This window comes from Danio rerio, chromosome 17, assembly GCF_049306965.1.
Source record: "Danio rerio strain Tuebingen ecotype United States chromosome 17, GRCz12tu, whole genome shotgun sequence".
Taxonomy (NCBI): Eukaryota; Metazoa; Chordata; class Actinopteri; order Cypriniformes; family Danionidae; genus Danio; species Danio rerio.
This window is the reverse complement of record NC_133192.1, coordinates 49487550-49503742: the sequence shown is the minus strand read 5'-3', so window position 1 is coordinate 49503742 and position 16193 is coordinate 49487550. Positions and strand designations below refer to the sequence as shown.

General features: G+C 40.4%; 1 protein-coding gene across 4 annotated transcripts in view; it reads left to right on the top strand.

Moving 5' to 3' along the window:
• slc35f4 (solute carrier family 35 member F4) overlaps window positions 1-15444 on the top strand; it is an 83663-nt gene extending 68219 nt beyond the window's left edge. For 2 of the 4 annotated variants that reach the window (XR_012393006.1, XR_012393007.1), the window contains exons 7-8: window positions 13734-14270; window positions 14846-15444. Coding sequence is in view for 2 of the 4 variants with exons in the window: in XM_009293258.5 (XP_009291533.1) it covers window positions 13734-13975 (242 nt within the window). In the remaining 2 variants the exon portion in view is untranslated. Of the gene's footprint in view, window positions 1-13733 lie in introns of all 4 variants that reach the window. The other 2 variants (XM_009293258.5, XM_009293259.4) reach the window with 1 other exon arrangement.
• The last annotated feature ends 749 nt before the right edge of the window (window positions 15445-16193 follow it).

Here is a 16193-nt window from a genome sequence, read left to right as displayed (position 1 = left end):
AAAGTCTCTTGGAGCCATATCTCAAACCCAACAGGAAGTTGGATATTTTTAACTTCCTGCGGCGAAAAAGTGGCGTTTTTGCCATTTCCAGGCGTTGTATTTTAACGAACTCCTCCTAGGGATTTTATCCGATCGACACCAAAATTAAGTTTTGTCATCTAAAGGCCTTGGCGATGTTAAATTGCGAAGCTTTAGAGTTTTCGTCGATGGGCGTGTCCGTGGCGGCCTCGCAAACTTTGACGATTCGCCACAAAACAGGAAGTCGTTATAACTCAGGCATGCATTATCAGATCTGCCTCAAAATTCACACATTTAATAAAAGTCCTGACCTGAACACGTTTACATGCCGATATCCAGATACAGTTACAGCGCCACCTGCTGGCCACAGGAAATGACATGATTTACGGAGTTATAAACTCCTTCCACAAATTTTATCGTATCAACACCAAAATTGAGTGGTGTTATCTGAAAGCTCTAGCGATGATATATTGTGAAGATCTAGAGTTTTCGTCGAGGGGCGTGTCTGTGGCGGCATGACAAACCTCAACGCTTCGCCATGGAACAGGAAGTCCTTATAACACAACCACACAATGTCCGATCTGCCTGAAACTTCACATGGTTGATAAACGTCATCTCTTGAACACATTTACAAAACAATATTGAAGTGGGCGTGGCAAAATGACTCGACAGCGCCACCTAGAAAAATTAAACGGACGAGCCCCCGCTCTACGAATCACGCACATGCACAAAAATTGGCACACACCTCAAACATGGCAAAACATACGAAAAAGTCTCTTGGAGCCATATCTCAAACCCAACAGGAAGTCAGATATTTTTAACTTCCTGTGGCAAAAAAGTGGCGCTTTTGCCATTTTCAGGCGTTGTATTTTAACGAACTCCTCCTAGGGATTTTATCTGATAAACACCAAAATTGGGTTTTGTCATCTTAAAGCCTTGGTGATGTTAAATTGCGAAGCTTTAGAGTTTTCTTCGATGGGCGTGTCCGTGGCGGCCTCGCAAACTTTGATGATTCGCCACAAAACAGGAAGTCTTTATAACTCAGGCATGCATTATCAGATCTGCCTCAAAATTCACACATTTAATAACAGTCCTGACCTGATCAGGTTTACGTGCCGATATCTAGTTACAGTTATAGCGCCACCTGCTGGCCACAGGAAATTACATGTTTGACACTGTAACAAACTCCTTCCACAAACTTTCCCGTATCAGCACCAAAATAGAGTGGTGTAATCTGAAAGCTCTAGCGATGATATATTGTGAAGATCTAGAGTTTTTGCAGAAGGGCGTGTCTGTGGTAGCATGACAAACCTCAACGCTTCGCCATGGAACAGGAATTTCTTATAACTCAACCACACAATGTCTGATCTGCCTGAAACTTCACATGATTGATAAAAGTCCTCTCCTGAACACATCCACATAAAAATATTGAGTCAGTCATAGCGCCACCTGCTGGCAGAAGGTAGTTTGGCTTGTAACTCGGCCACACAATGTCCAATCTGCCTGAAACTTCACATGATTGATGAAAGTCCTCTCCTAAACACATCTACATAATAATATTGAGTCTTTCATAGCGCCACCTGCTGGCAGAATGTAGTTTGTCTTAAAACACAATCTCCACACAATCTCTGATCTGCCTGAAACTTCACATGGTTGATAAAAGTCTGCTCCTGAACACATCCACATAACAATATTGAGTCAGTCATAACGCCACCTGCTGGCAGAAGGTAGTTTGGCTTATAACTCAGCCACACAATGTCCCATGTGCCTGAAACTTCACATGGTTGATAACATTCTTCTCCGGAAGACATCTACATGCCAATCTTAAGTCACAGTTATAGCGCCACCTGCTGACAGGAGGAAGTTTGGCATAAATCTGTGATTTTCTTAGATCTTTTTTTATATATTGGCTTAAATTATTATTGTTCGCTGTTCTCTGTCATTGTAAGGTCACCGGGCGGCGGTGAGCCCGGGTGCGAGGTCCCTATCATCGCTGCTTGCAGCTTTAATTATTATTATTATTATTCTTTTCCGGAATGAATCGCGATTTTAAGGGGCTAAACATGCCCGAAAACTCACGAAACTTTGCACACGCCTCAGAAGTGGCGAAAATTTACGTTTATTATGGGTCTCGGAAGTGGGCGTGGCAAAATGACTCGACAGCGCCACCTAGAAAACTTAAACGGACGAGCCCCCGATCCACGAATCACGCACATGCACGAAAATTGGCACACACCTCAAACATGCCAAAACATACGAAAAAGTCTCTTGGAGCCATATGTCAAACCCAACAGGAAGTCGGATATTTTTAACTTCCTGCGGCGAAAAAGTGGCATTTTTGCCATTTTCAGGCGTTGTATTTTAACGAACTCCTCCTAGGGATTTTATCCGATCGACACCAAAATTGGGTTTTATCATCTAAAGGCATGGGCGATGTTAAATTGCGAAGCTTTAGAGTTTTCGTCGATGGGCGTGTCCGTGGCGGCCTCGCAAACTTTGACAATTCGCCACAAAACAGGAAGTCGTTATAACTCAGGCATGCATTATCCGATCTGCCTCAAAATTCACACGCTTGATAAGAGTCCTGACCTGAACACGTTTACATGCCAATATCCAGATACAGTTATAGCGCCACCTGCTGGCCACAGGAAATGACATGATTTTAAAGAGTCACAAACTCCTCCCACAAATTTTATCATATCAGCACCAAAATTTGGTGGTGTTATCTGAAAGCTCTAGCGATGTTATATTGTGAAGATCTAGAGTTTTCGGAGAATGGCCTGTCCGTGGCGGCATGACAAACCTCAACGCTTCGCCATGGAACAGGAAGTCCTTATAACTCAACCACACAAAGTCCGATCTGCCTGAAACTTCACATAGTTGATACAAGTCCTCTCCTGAACACATCCCCATAACAATATTGAAGTGGGCATGGCAAAATGACTCTACAGCGCCACCTATAAAAATTAAACGGAAGAGCCCCTGATCTACGAATCACGCACATGCACGAAAACTGGCACACACCTCAAACACGTCAAAACATACAAAAAAGTCTCTTGGAGCCATAACTCAAACCCAACAGGAAGTCGGATATTTTTAACTTCCTGCGGCAAATAAGTGGTATTTTTGCCATTTCCAGGCGTTGTATCTTAACGAACTCCTCCAAGGCATTTTATCCGATCGACACCAAAATTGGGTTTTGTCATCTAAAGGCCTTGGCGATGTTAAATTGCGAAGCTTTAGAGGTTTTGTCGATGGGCGTGTCTGTGGCGGCCTCGAAACTTTGATTCGCCACAAAACCGGAAGTCATTATATCTCAGGCATGCATTATCCGATCTGCCTCAAAATTCACATGTTTAATATAAGTCCAGACCAGAACATGCCAAAATCCAGTTGCAGTTATAGCGCCACCTGCTGGCCACAGGAAATGTCATGATTTACAGAGTAATAAACTCATCCCACAAATTTTTTCGTGTCAGCACCAAATTTGGTTGGTTGTTATCTGAAAGCTTTAGCGATGATATATTGTGAAGATCTAGAGTTTTCGCAGAGGGGCGTGTTTGTGGTGGCATGACAAACCTCAACGCTTCGCCATGAAACATGAAGTCCTTAAAACTTAACCACACAAATTCCGATCAGCCTGAAACTTCACATGGTTAATTAAATTCCTCTCCTGAATACATATAAAAATTAAACGGACGAGCCCCCGATCTACAAATCACGCACATGCACAAAAATTGGCACACACCTCAAACATGCCAAAACATATGAAAAAGTCTCTTGGAGCCATATCTCAAACTCAACAGGAAGTCGGATATTTTTAACTTCCTGCGGCTAAAAAGTGGCTCTTTTGCCATTTCTAGGCGTTGTATTTTAACTAACTCCTCCTAGGGATTTTATCTGATTGACACCAAAATTGGGTTTTGCCATCTTAAAGCCTTGGTGATGTTAAATTGCGAAGCTTTAGAGTTTTCATCGATGGCTGTGTCCGTGGCAGCCTCGCAAACGTTGATGATTCGCCACAAAACAGGAAGTCGTTATAACTCAGGCATGCATCATTCGATCTGCCTCAAAATTCACACATTTAATAACAGTCCTGACCTGAACAGGTTTACGTGCCGATATCCAGTTACAGTTATAGCGCCACCTGCTGGCTACAGGAAATGACATGTTTGACACTGTAACAAACTCCTTCCACAAACTTTCCCGTATCAGCACCAAATTGAGTGGTGTCATCTGAAAGCTCTAGCGATGATATATTGTGAAGATCTAGAGTTTTTGCAGAGGGGCGTGTCTGTGGTGGCATGACAAACCTCAACGCTTCGCCATGGAACAGGAAGTCCTTATAACTACACCACACAATGTCTGATCTGCCTAAAACTTCACATGATTGATAAAAGTCCTCTCCTGAACACATCTACATAACAATATTGAGTCAGTCATAGCGCCACCTGCTGGCAGAAGGTAGATTGGCTTATAACTCAACCACACAAACTCCGATCTGCCTGAAACATCACAAGGTTAATAAAAGTCACCCCCTGAACACATCTACATAACAACCAGAGATGTATAAAGTACTAGAGACCCATACTTAAGTAAAAGTACAAGTGCTTTATCAAAAATTGACTTGAGTAGAAGTAGAAGTGCTCTTTAAGCACCATACTTAAGTGGAAGTACAAAAGTATTCAACATTTTTTGTACTTAAGTATTGCAAGTAGTTTATTTCAAAATTTACTACTCAAGTACTGAAAGTAAAAGTACAAGTATTGTGTAATGTAGTTATTAAAGAAAGTAATCAAAATACACTAATTATTTTGTTTATTTTAAATATGTTTTTTGGGGTACTTGATTTAGCAGAACGAAAAGAAACATGGCTTATGATACTGTTTTCCTCTGTAAATAGTTTCTATGGTACAGGAACTCACATCGTCAGGCCCTTTTACCAGAAAATGCCTTCACTGATGAGATAATTCAGCATGTTCACTCACATACATACACTCTCTCTCTCTCTCTCTCACACACACACACACACACACACACACACACACACACACACACACACACTGCACTGCACACACCTAAATGTACACTCTCTCCCCACTCTCACACATTCATACACTCTCACACACACAGTTCTCTCTCTATCTCTCTCTCACACACAAATTTTTGTGAATTGTGGGGACATTACATAGGTTGCAATTGTTTTTACACTCTCTTTCTCTTACACACACACACACACACACACACAGACGCACACACTTTTGTTCTCTCTTACGCACACATTATTTACTCTCACTCACACACACACAAAGACACACTCACACTTTGGGAGTTTTGAAGTTTGATTGGTTAATACCACAATAAACAGGAGTTCTGTCTTCTGGAAGCACTTGTGAAACTAAACTAAACAAGCAAACTAAATCCTGCTTCACTCATTCACTTGATTTTGATTTTAATTAAAAAAAAACAGGAAAATGTGTATATTACTGTGTTAAATGAAAATCGGAAATATTATATGGCTTATGGCTATGATTTAGTATTAATTTTTATTTATTTTTATTATGTTTTTAATTAAATTGGTCTTACAGTTCATATTTTCTGTAGTATATTTATTAATTCTGGTACATTTACCATAAACCAACATCTCAACCATTTGGTAGAGGCTGATATTTTAGAAATAATGTGATGTGTTGAATAAAAATGCACTGATTGTGTTAACTAGCGACATTAGGAGTTAAGAAATACAATCAAAAAAATTCTATTGCTTTGTCTTGGTGTGACAGTTAAAGGGTTTTTTGTAATACAATTTTGTCCTTTAATACAGCAGTCAGATATACAAACTGTGCCCTCAATTTGACCTGCTCAAAGAAAACACTCTTTCTGGATGTATCAAACAAAACTCATTCACAGAAGACAGCACGAGCATTTACAGCTAATAAACTCATGTCAATATTATCCCGGCTGCTTTTTGAGCGCTGACAGGCGGGTCTTACACGGCTATGATTGGTTATTGTCCTCAACGGAAAGGGCTTTAGAAATATAAGCGCTGTTCACCCATGGCGGGAAAAATACGTGATTTTTCACAGGTAATAGACACAGTGGAGAAAACTTGCACATTAGGCATGCTCATGTCTGGATCCACAGCTTTAACAGCTAAGAAGAGGGGAAAAGTTACCTTACAAACTGGCCAGCGGGTCAAATGTCCAAAGTGAGAGAGCGAGAGATAGGCAGAGGTGAAGTTTTACAACATTCCTCCCAAATAGTAAACTAGCGGCTCATGCCGCCTCGTCCTCGCGCTTCCGTCCTTCGCCATAGTATTGCGACATCGCGCATAGGAGATAAATGACGTCATCACGTAATAAGTGGTTATGGTCTATTAATGAACTGATATCAATCATTTTGACACCCCTAGTAACGAGTAACGATGCAGCACATAAAAAATATATCGGAGTAAAAGTATTAAACTCATGGAAAATATGTACTTAAGTAAAAGTGGAAGTAGGACAAAAAAATAATACTCCAGTAAAGTACAGAAACTGCCTTTTAGTACTTAAGTACAGTAGTGAAGTAGTTCTACTTCGTTACTATACATCTCTGATAACAACATTGAGTCTGTCTTAGCGCCACCTGCTGACAAAAGGGAGTTTGGCTCATAACTCAGCCAAACAATGTCCGATCTGCCTAAAACTTCACATGGTTGATAAGTTTCCTCTCCTGAAGACATCTACATGCCAATCATGAGTCACAGTTATAGCGCCACTTGCTGACAGGAGGAAGTTTGGCATAGATCTGTGATTTTCTCAGATATTTTTAATATATCGGCTTAAATTATTACTGTTCGCTGTTCTCTGTCATCCTGATGCCACCGGGCGGCGGTGAGCCCGGGTGCGAGGTCCCTATCATCGCTGCTTGCAGCTTTAATTATTATTATTCTTTTCCGGAATGAATCGCGATTTTGAGGGCCTTACCATGCCCGAAAACTCACGAAACTTTGCACACACCTCAGAAGTGGCGAAAATTTACGTTTGTTACTGGTTTTGGAAATGGGCGTGGCAAAATGACTCGACAGCGCCACCTAGAAAAATTAACCGGACAAGCCCCCGATCCACGAATCACGCACATGCAAGAAAATCGGCACACACCTCAAACATGCCAAAACATACGAAAAAGTCTCTTGGAGCCATATCTCAAACCCAACAGGAAGTCGGATATTTTTAACTTCCTGCGGCGAAAAAGTGGCGTTTTTGCCATTTCCAGGCGTTGTATTTTAACGAACTCCTCCTAGGGATTTTATCCGATCGACACCAAAATTGGGTTTTGTCATCTAAAGGCCTTGGCGATGTTAAATTGCGAAGCTTTAGAGTTTTCGTCGATGGGCGTGTCCATGGCGGCCTCGCAAACTTTGACGATTCGCCACAAAACAGGAAGTCGTTATAACTCAGGCATGCATTATCCGATCTGCCTCAAAATTCGCACGTTTGATAAGAGTCCTGACCTGAACATGTTTACATGCCGATATCCAGATACAGTTATAGCGCCACCTACTGGCTACAGGAAATGACATGTATTACACTGTAACAAACTCCTCCTACAAATTTTTTCGTATCAGCACCAAATTTGGGTGGTGTCATCTGAAAGCTCTAGCGATGATATATTGTGAAGATCTAGAGTTTTTGCAGAGGGGCGTGTCCGTGGCGGCATGACAAACCTCAACGCTTCGCCATGGAACAGGAAGTCCTTATAACTCAACCACACAATGTCTGATCTGCCTGAAACTTCACATAGTTGATAAAAGTCCTCTCCTGAACACATCCCCATAACAATATTGAAGTGGGCGTGGCAAAATGACTCGACAGCGCCACCTATAATAATTAAACGGACGAGCCCCTGATCTACGAATCACACACATGCACGAAAATTGACACACACCTCAAACACGCCAAAACATACAAAAAAGTCTCTTGGAGCCATAACTCAAACCCAACAGGAAGTCGGATATTTTTAACTTCCTGCGGCAAATAAGTGGCATTTTTGCCATTTCCAGGCGTTGTATCTTAACGAACTCCTCCTAGGGATTTTATCCGATCGACACCAAAATTGGGTTTTGTCATCAAAAGGCCTTGGCGATGTTAAATTGCGAAGCTTTAGAGTTTTTGTCGATGGGCGTGTCTGTGGCGGCCTCGCAAACTTTGATGATTCGCCACAAAACCGGAAGTCATTATATCTCAGGCATGCATTATCCAATCTGCCTCAAAATTCACATGTTTAATAAGAGTCCATACCAGAACACGTTTACATGCCAATATCCAGATACAGTTATAACGCCACCTGCTGGCCACAGGAAATTACATGATTTACGGAGTAACAAACTCCTCCCACATATTTTATCGTATCAGCACCAAAACTGGGTGGTGTTATCTGAAATTTCTAGCGATGATATATTGTAAAGATCTAGATCTAGAGTGTCTGTGCGGCATGACAAACCTCAACGCTTCGCCATGGAACAGAAAGTCCTTATAACTCAACCACACAATGTCCGACCTGCCTGAAACTTCACATGGTTGATATAAGTCCTCTCCTGAACACATCTACATAATAATATTGAGTCTGTCATAGCGCCACCTGCTGGCAGATAGTAGTTTGGCTTACAACTCAGCCCCACAATGTCTGATCAGCCTGAAACTTCACATGGTTTAGTAAAATCCTCTCCTGAACACATCTACATGCCAATATTGAGACACAGTCATAGCGCCACCTGCTGACAGGAGAAAGTTAGGCATAAATCTGTGATTTTCTCTGGTTCTTTTTATATATCGGCTTAAGTTATTATTGTTCGCTGTTCTTTGTCATCCGGAGGCCACCGGCGGCGGTGAGCCCGGGTGCGAGGTCCCTATCATCGCTGCTTGCAGCTTTAATTAATTTTTATATTTCGTACTGTCCTTCTGTTACTATTCAAAGTGTTTAAACTGAAAGATGATAAAATGAGTGTTTAAATCTGACTTTTTTCTTATTTTGACACACTTTTTAGGGACCAAAATTTAATAGAAGTTTAAGAGTGCAGTTTTGACTTGGACCATCAAGCAACCCACATAGCAACATTCAGTTTAATAACAAATAAGAGTTCATATTTACAACCAGTTTGCACCAGCACAAAGTTATTTAAAAGTCACATTTGTGAACAAAATACAAGCAATGAAATGTATGAACAGTTATTTTGACAAATAAATGAAAAGATCAAGATTTGTAAATGCACACATCTGATAGATAGACAAGCATACGTTGCTGCTATTATGTAATGCAATCAGTTTCAGAGAGCATTTGTGCAATGGCAAACACTGTTTAAAGAAATAGTTCTAAGAATTGTTCTCCAAATAATTCAGACCATGAATCTCTAATGTAGAGAGTATAGTAATAAATACCTGTATATCTATAACAATAACAGTATAAACATATTTTCCAACTAACAAATACTGACAGAAAGTTCAGATATTTATATGTTTCAGATATTTGGAAAACAACTTTAAGCATATCAACTAAGCTAGCATAATGTAAGTAAAAAGGTATGTCTAGCTAGCTAATTTATTGCAATCTATCAACTTAGCAAAACTTATTTCTAACATGCTAAATTGCAATAAGCATGGTGGCTAAGTTGTTAGCATGGTCTCACAGCAAGACCCGGCTGGACCAGGAGGTGTTTCTGTGTGTGTTTGCTCTGGGTGCTCTGTTTTCCCCACAGTCCTAAGACATGTGATGTAGGAGTGTGAATGAAAGATGGTGTAGGTGTTTCCAAGCACTGGGCGTTGTACTTTCAGTACTCTTAAAATATTGATTCTAACAAACCATGGTACTCAACAAGTGGAACCTTTCATCAAAATCTCTGACAATTTTGAAAAACTTTTTTGATCCACTTGAAATGTGGACTACTGTATGCCCCTAAAACAGGTAGTGTATCCTCGCCTTAGCCTGTAGCATGATGACATACTGGATCTGGTATGTGCATGTTGCGAGGGGTTGTTTTGCCTGAAATGTGAATTGTTTGTATTAATTATTAAATTACCCATTATATTTTGTATTATTAACATCTACACATACCCCAACCCTTAATCCAACCCTCAAAGTTATTAATGCCCACACACCTACCCCTAACCTAAACCAAACCCACACAGTTATTAATGCCCACACCCACCTTGACCCCTAAACCAAACTCTCACATCTATTAATGTCTACACCTACCCAGACCCTAAACTCAACCCTTAGTTATTAATGACTACATCTACCCCTATCCTAAACCCAACCCACAGTTATTAGTCCACAACTCCCCTGACCCTAAACTCAGCCTCACAGTTTTTGACTACACCAAACCCGACCCTCCCTAAACTCAACTCTCACATTTAATAATGTCTATACAACTAACCTTTCCTAAACCCAACCATCACAGATATTAATGTCTACACCTAATAAGATCCTAAACTCAACCCACACAATTAATGTCTACACCTACCCCAACTCTAAAGTCAACCCTCACATTTCTTAATGTCTACACATATCCCTACTCTTAACAACCCAAACTTAACCCAGCCCTCAGTTAGTCATGTCTACACCTAGCCTAACCCTTAACAACCCAATTCTCAGTTATTACTGTCTGCACTTAACCCAACCCTTAACACCCCGACCCTAAATTCAACCTTTACAGTTATTAATGTTTATACCTATTCCAACCCTAAACTTAACCCTAACAGTTATTACTGTCTACATCTTCCCCAACCCTTACAGTTATTAATGTCTACACTTATTCCAACTCTAAACCCAACCCTCACAGATATTAATGTCTACACCTACTCCAACCCTTAAGCCAACCCTCACAGTTATTAACGTCTACACCTACTCCAACTCTAAACCCAACCCTCACAGATATTAATGTCTACACCTACTCCAACTCTAAACCCAACCCTCACAGATATTAATGTCTACACCTACTCCAACTCTAAACCCAACCCTCACAGATATTAATGTCTACACCTACTCCAGCTCTAAACCCAACCCTCACAGATATTAATGTCTACACCTACTCCAACTCTAAACCCAACCCTCACAGATATTAATGTCTACACCTACTCCAACTCTAAACCCAACCCTCACAGATATTAATGTCTACACCTACTCCAGCTCTAAACCCAACCCTCACAGATATTAATGTCTACACCTACTCCAACTCTAAACCCAACCCTCACAGATATTAATGTCTACACCTACTCCAACTCTAAACCCAACCCTCACAGATATTAATGTCTACACCTACTCCAACTCTAAACCCAACCCTCACAGATATTAATGTCTACACCTACTCCAGCTCTAAACCCAACCCTCACAGATATTAATGTCTACACCTACTCCAGCTCTAAACCCAACCCTCACAGATATTAATGTCTACACCTACTCCAACTCTAAACCCAACCCTCACAGATATTAATGTCTACACCTACTCCAACTCTAAACCCAACCCTCACAGATATTAATGTCTACACCTACTCCAACTCTAAACCCAACCCTCACAGATATTAATGTCTACACCTACTCCAACTCTAAACCCAACCCTCACAGATATTAATGTCTACACCTACTCCAGCTCTAAACCCAACCCTCACATATATTAATGTCTACACCTACCCCGACCCTAAACTCATCATTCACATTCATTAATGTCTACACCTACCCAAACCCTTAACAACCCAAACCTCACAGTTATTAATGTCTATACCTATTCTAACCCTAAACTCAACTCTCACAGTTTTTAATGTCTACACCTATTCCAACTCTTAACCCAACCATCACAGTTGTTAGGCAAGGCAAGTTTATTTATATAGCACATTTCATACACAGTGGTAATTCAAAGTGCTTTTCATAAACAAGAATAAAAAAAGACAAGTATAAGAAAGTAAAAAAACAAATAATAAAAATGATTAAAAACAGGTGAAAATGTGTTAAAACAGGTTATAAAAGAATGAAAAAGAAAAGAAAGACATAATAGTGTGATCTGTTGGACGTAGCACAGTGCTCATTCAGTAAAGGCACAGCTAAACAGAAGTGTTTTCAGTCTTGATTTGAATGTGCCTACTGTTGGATCACATCTGATCATTTCTGGAAGGTAATTCCAGCAGCGAGGGGCGTAGTAGCTGAAAGCTGATTCACCCTGCTTTGACTGAACTCTTGGATTTTCTAGTTTATTTTATCCTAAAGATCTGAGTGATCTGTTAGGTTTGTATTCAGTGAGCAAATCTGTAATGTGTTGAGGTCATTTAGTTATTTATAGACAAGTAATAAAATTTATTCTGAATGTAACTAGGAGCCAGTGTAAAAACCTGAGGACAGGTGTGATGTGCTCTGATTTTCTGGTTCTGGACAGAATCCTGGCTGCAGCATTCTGGATGATCTGCAACTGTCTGACTGTCTTTTTGGGAAGGCCAGTGAGAAGGCCATTACAGTAATCCACCTTGCTGCTAATAAAAGCATGAACACGTTTCTCTAAGTCCAAGAAACAAAGCATCTATTTCTTGCAATGTTTTTCAGATGATAGTGTGCTGATTTTCTTACTGCTTTGACATGACTATTGAAACTCAGATCTGACTCCAGAATCACACCAAGATTTTGACCTTATTTTTTGTTGTTTGACCTTTAGAGTCAAGGTACGCATTATTAATTTCTACACCTAGCTCAACCCTTAACAACCCAACCCTTAGTTATGACTTTTTATTCTTATTCCAACCCCTAACAACCCAATCCTCACAGTTATTAATGTCTACACCTTCTCCAACCCTAAACTCAACCCTCACATATATTAATGTCTACACCTATCCCAACCTTTAACAACCCAAACCTCACAGTTATTAATGTCTACACCTTCCCCAACCCTAAACTCAACCCTCACATATATTAATGTCTACACCTATCCCAACCTTTAACAACCCAAACCTCACAGTTATTAATGTCTATACCTTTCCCAACCCTTAACCCAACCCTCAGGTATTAATATCTACACCTATCCCAACTCTTAACCCAACCCTCAAAGTCATTCATGTCTACACCTAGTCCAACCTTTAACAACACAACCCACAGTTATTTCTGTCTACACTTATCCCAACCCTTTACAACCCAACCCTGAGTTATTAATGTCTGCACCTATCCCAACCTTTAATAACCCAACCCTCACTGTTATTAATGTCTACATCTTGTCCAACCCTTAACCCAACCCTCACAGTTATTAATGTCTACACCTTTTCCAACCCTAAACTCAACCCTCACAGTTTTAATGTCTACACCTATCCCAACCCTCACAGTTAATAATGTCCACACCTACCCCGACCCTAAACTCAACCCTCACAGTTATTAATGTCTACCCCAACCCTCAGTCATTAACGTCTACACCTATCCCAACCCTAAACCCAATCCTCACAGGGGCATGTGCATTACAATGTCCACTACATAATAGGCCAGATCAAGTATGTTATCACGCTACAGACTGCAGTGAAGACATCTGGAAAACAGACCTTAACATTTGAGCTCAAAATGTTGTCAAAAAGACATTTCATCAGCTGAACAACATACTGATCCCGCACACCCTCAAGTTCATTCCTAACAAAAACAGGCATTATTTTTAGACATTTTTATTTTAAACATGATTTTCTCTTTTTTTTTTAATTTCTTTGTTCGGTGATCAGCTATTGATGTGCTGAAGCATGAGGTCATCTTCAGCGTGGTGCGTCTGGCTGCCACCTGCATCATCTGCCTGGGCTTCCTGCTGCTGCTGCTCCCTGAGGAGTGGGACACGGTTACCCTGCGCTTCCTCACCACCCTGGCCGACAAGAAGACGGAGGAGCATGGAGAAGAGCTCACAGAATCCAGCGTACACACGCGCAGCCGAAGTAGAGCCAACGGTGCCGTATCCATTCCCTTGGCATGACCTTTGACCTGTGAATGAGTAGCCAGCGATCAACATAGATCCAGCAGTTTAATTGTTTTTTAGAAGGGGGGGGGGGGGGGGGGAGTAAGAGAATAGTGAAGCAAAGGAAGGATGGTGTTTCTTTAATAATAATCAATCATGTCGCAAAGTAAAAAATGAGAGCATGCTGTCCTATGGGTCTCATTTATAAACATGGCGTATGCACAAAACTAGGGTGGAAACGTGGGTACTTCTCACGCTAAGGTTGTGATTTGTCAAAAACAAACCCTAAACCTAACTTGATGGGAGGCTGTAAGTCAATGGTCCCAAACTTAATTCCTGGAGAGCCACAGCTCTGCATAGTTTAGCTTCAACCACCTCCAACTCGCACCTGCTTGATAGTCTCTAGGGCTGCAGCCAAAACTGCTCACTACCAAGTAGGTACTGCATTTGGATTTAAACATACTACTCGGCAGTTTGAAAAGTACGTTCTATACAGTATAAGCAGGTCAGGGTTGGTGTAGACAATAAAAAGCCAGTGCAGAGCAATATGAATGGAATCCGGATGTACTACATTTGCCGTTTTGTCATGGTCACATGACCTAACCGTGTCAGTTGCATCGCTTCACTCCCATTCATGAGTTCTCTTGTGGGGCATCATGGGATAGTGCAACGTGCATGGATTCTTCGGAAGTAGTAGGTCATTCGGGTACTTCTCACATACTGTTTTTTTAAATTTTAGTAATTTGGACATACTCCTCAGCTCACATACTGATTTTAGCGTACTATATAGCATGGAAGTAAACGGTTTCGGACGCAGCCTAGTAGTTTGGAACACCTTGACTAGTTGGATCAGCTTTGTTTGATTAGGGTTGGAGCTAAACTGTGCAGAGCTGTGGCCCTCCAGGAATCCAGTTTGAGACCTATGCTGTAAGTAAACATATTTAACTTAAGTATACCCTATAAGCCATTATCAATAATAAATACATTCAAACTTATTCTGACGTACGTTAACTTTTAGGATGGTCTCTACATCAATTTTTATAAATGAGACCCCTGCTCTTTATTAGAGATTTGAGTGCTCTGAGAATAGCGTTTTACTGGAACGGGGATATTTACTGACAGTATTTTTTAATTTACAATCTAAATCTAGCATTATCTTCCCTGCCGTTTCTATGGGAAGTTACGCATCCATTCCATAGAAATGGACTTTCAGACTTTGGTCTCCTATTGCACGCCAGCCCTGCACCCCTGAACCTCTCGACTGACCCTCCCCATGGAATGTATTCTGTGAATATAGACTCTGTCAGGGCCAGTTCGGCTCACATGAATGCATTCAGAGATCGGATATATATGTCTATGAAATATGAGGAATATTTGCATTGTATGTAGTAGTGTAATATATGTAGGAGAAATATAATATGCTTTAATGAATAAGCTTTTCTTTTCCTTTTATAATAAAAGACAAAAATAAAGATCTACTTTGAAAACGTGCCTGTCATTTTGTTATTGGACTATTGGAGGGTATATAGTGCAAACATCACATTCTGCACAAGAAATCTTATTTTAGATATTTATGGACAAGCCACACTACTCATAATCCTGAAGCGATTTAATTATTAAAGTCACCATTATATAAGACAGTGGTTCTCAAAGTGGGGGTCGGGACCCCCCGAGGGGTCGCGGGGCAATGAAAGGGGGTCGCCTGGTGATTTCCAAAAATCTATTTATTTTTATTAAACCATAAGAATTAACATATTTTATCCATAACTATACTGAAAATAAAAATAGTCGTTTATAGTTACTATATACTTTATAGTTACTATAGTAGCTTATAGTTACTAGTTCTATTTGAATGCGACCCCTGGGGTAATAACATTATATTAAAGGCAGCAATAGCGTCAGATGCATTTTGATTTTATAACATCAGGTTAAACTTTCTGGCACATTTAAAGCACTGACACAAATTTAATTGGTGTGTTTGCGTCATTGCATGCAAGGTTTTTGTATTTATAACCACCTCAGAGGATATTGGTGGTCGCGAGTCACTGGCATTGTTATTTTGGGGGTCGCGGGCTGAAAAGTTTGGGAACCCCTGATATAAGAGACATAAATTAGAAAGCCTTCAAAACGAAATATGATGATCTCAATATATTATGTTGTTACCTGCATGGATATTTCATCATACATTCAAAAGACTGTTCAAAATTGAAATACATTTTAAAAGAATTGCACCCCT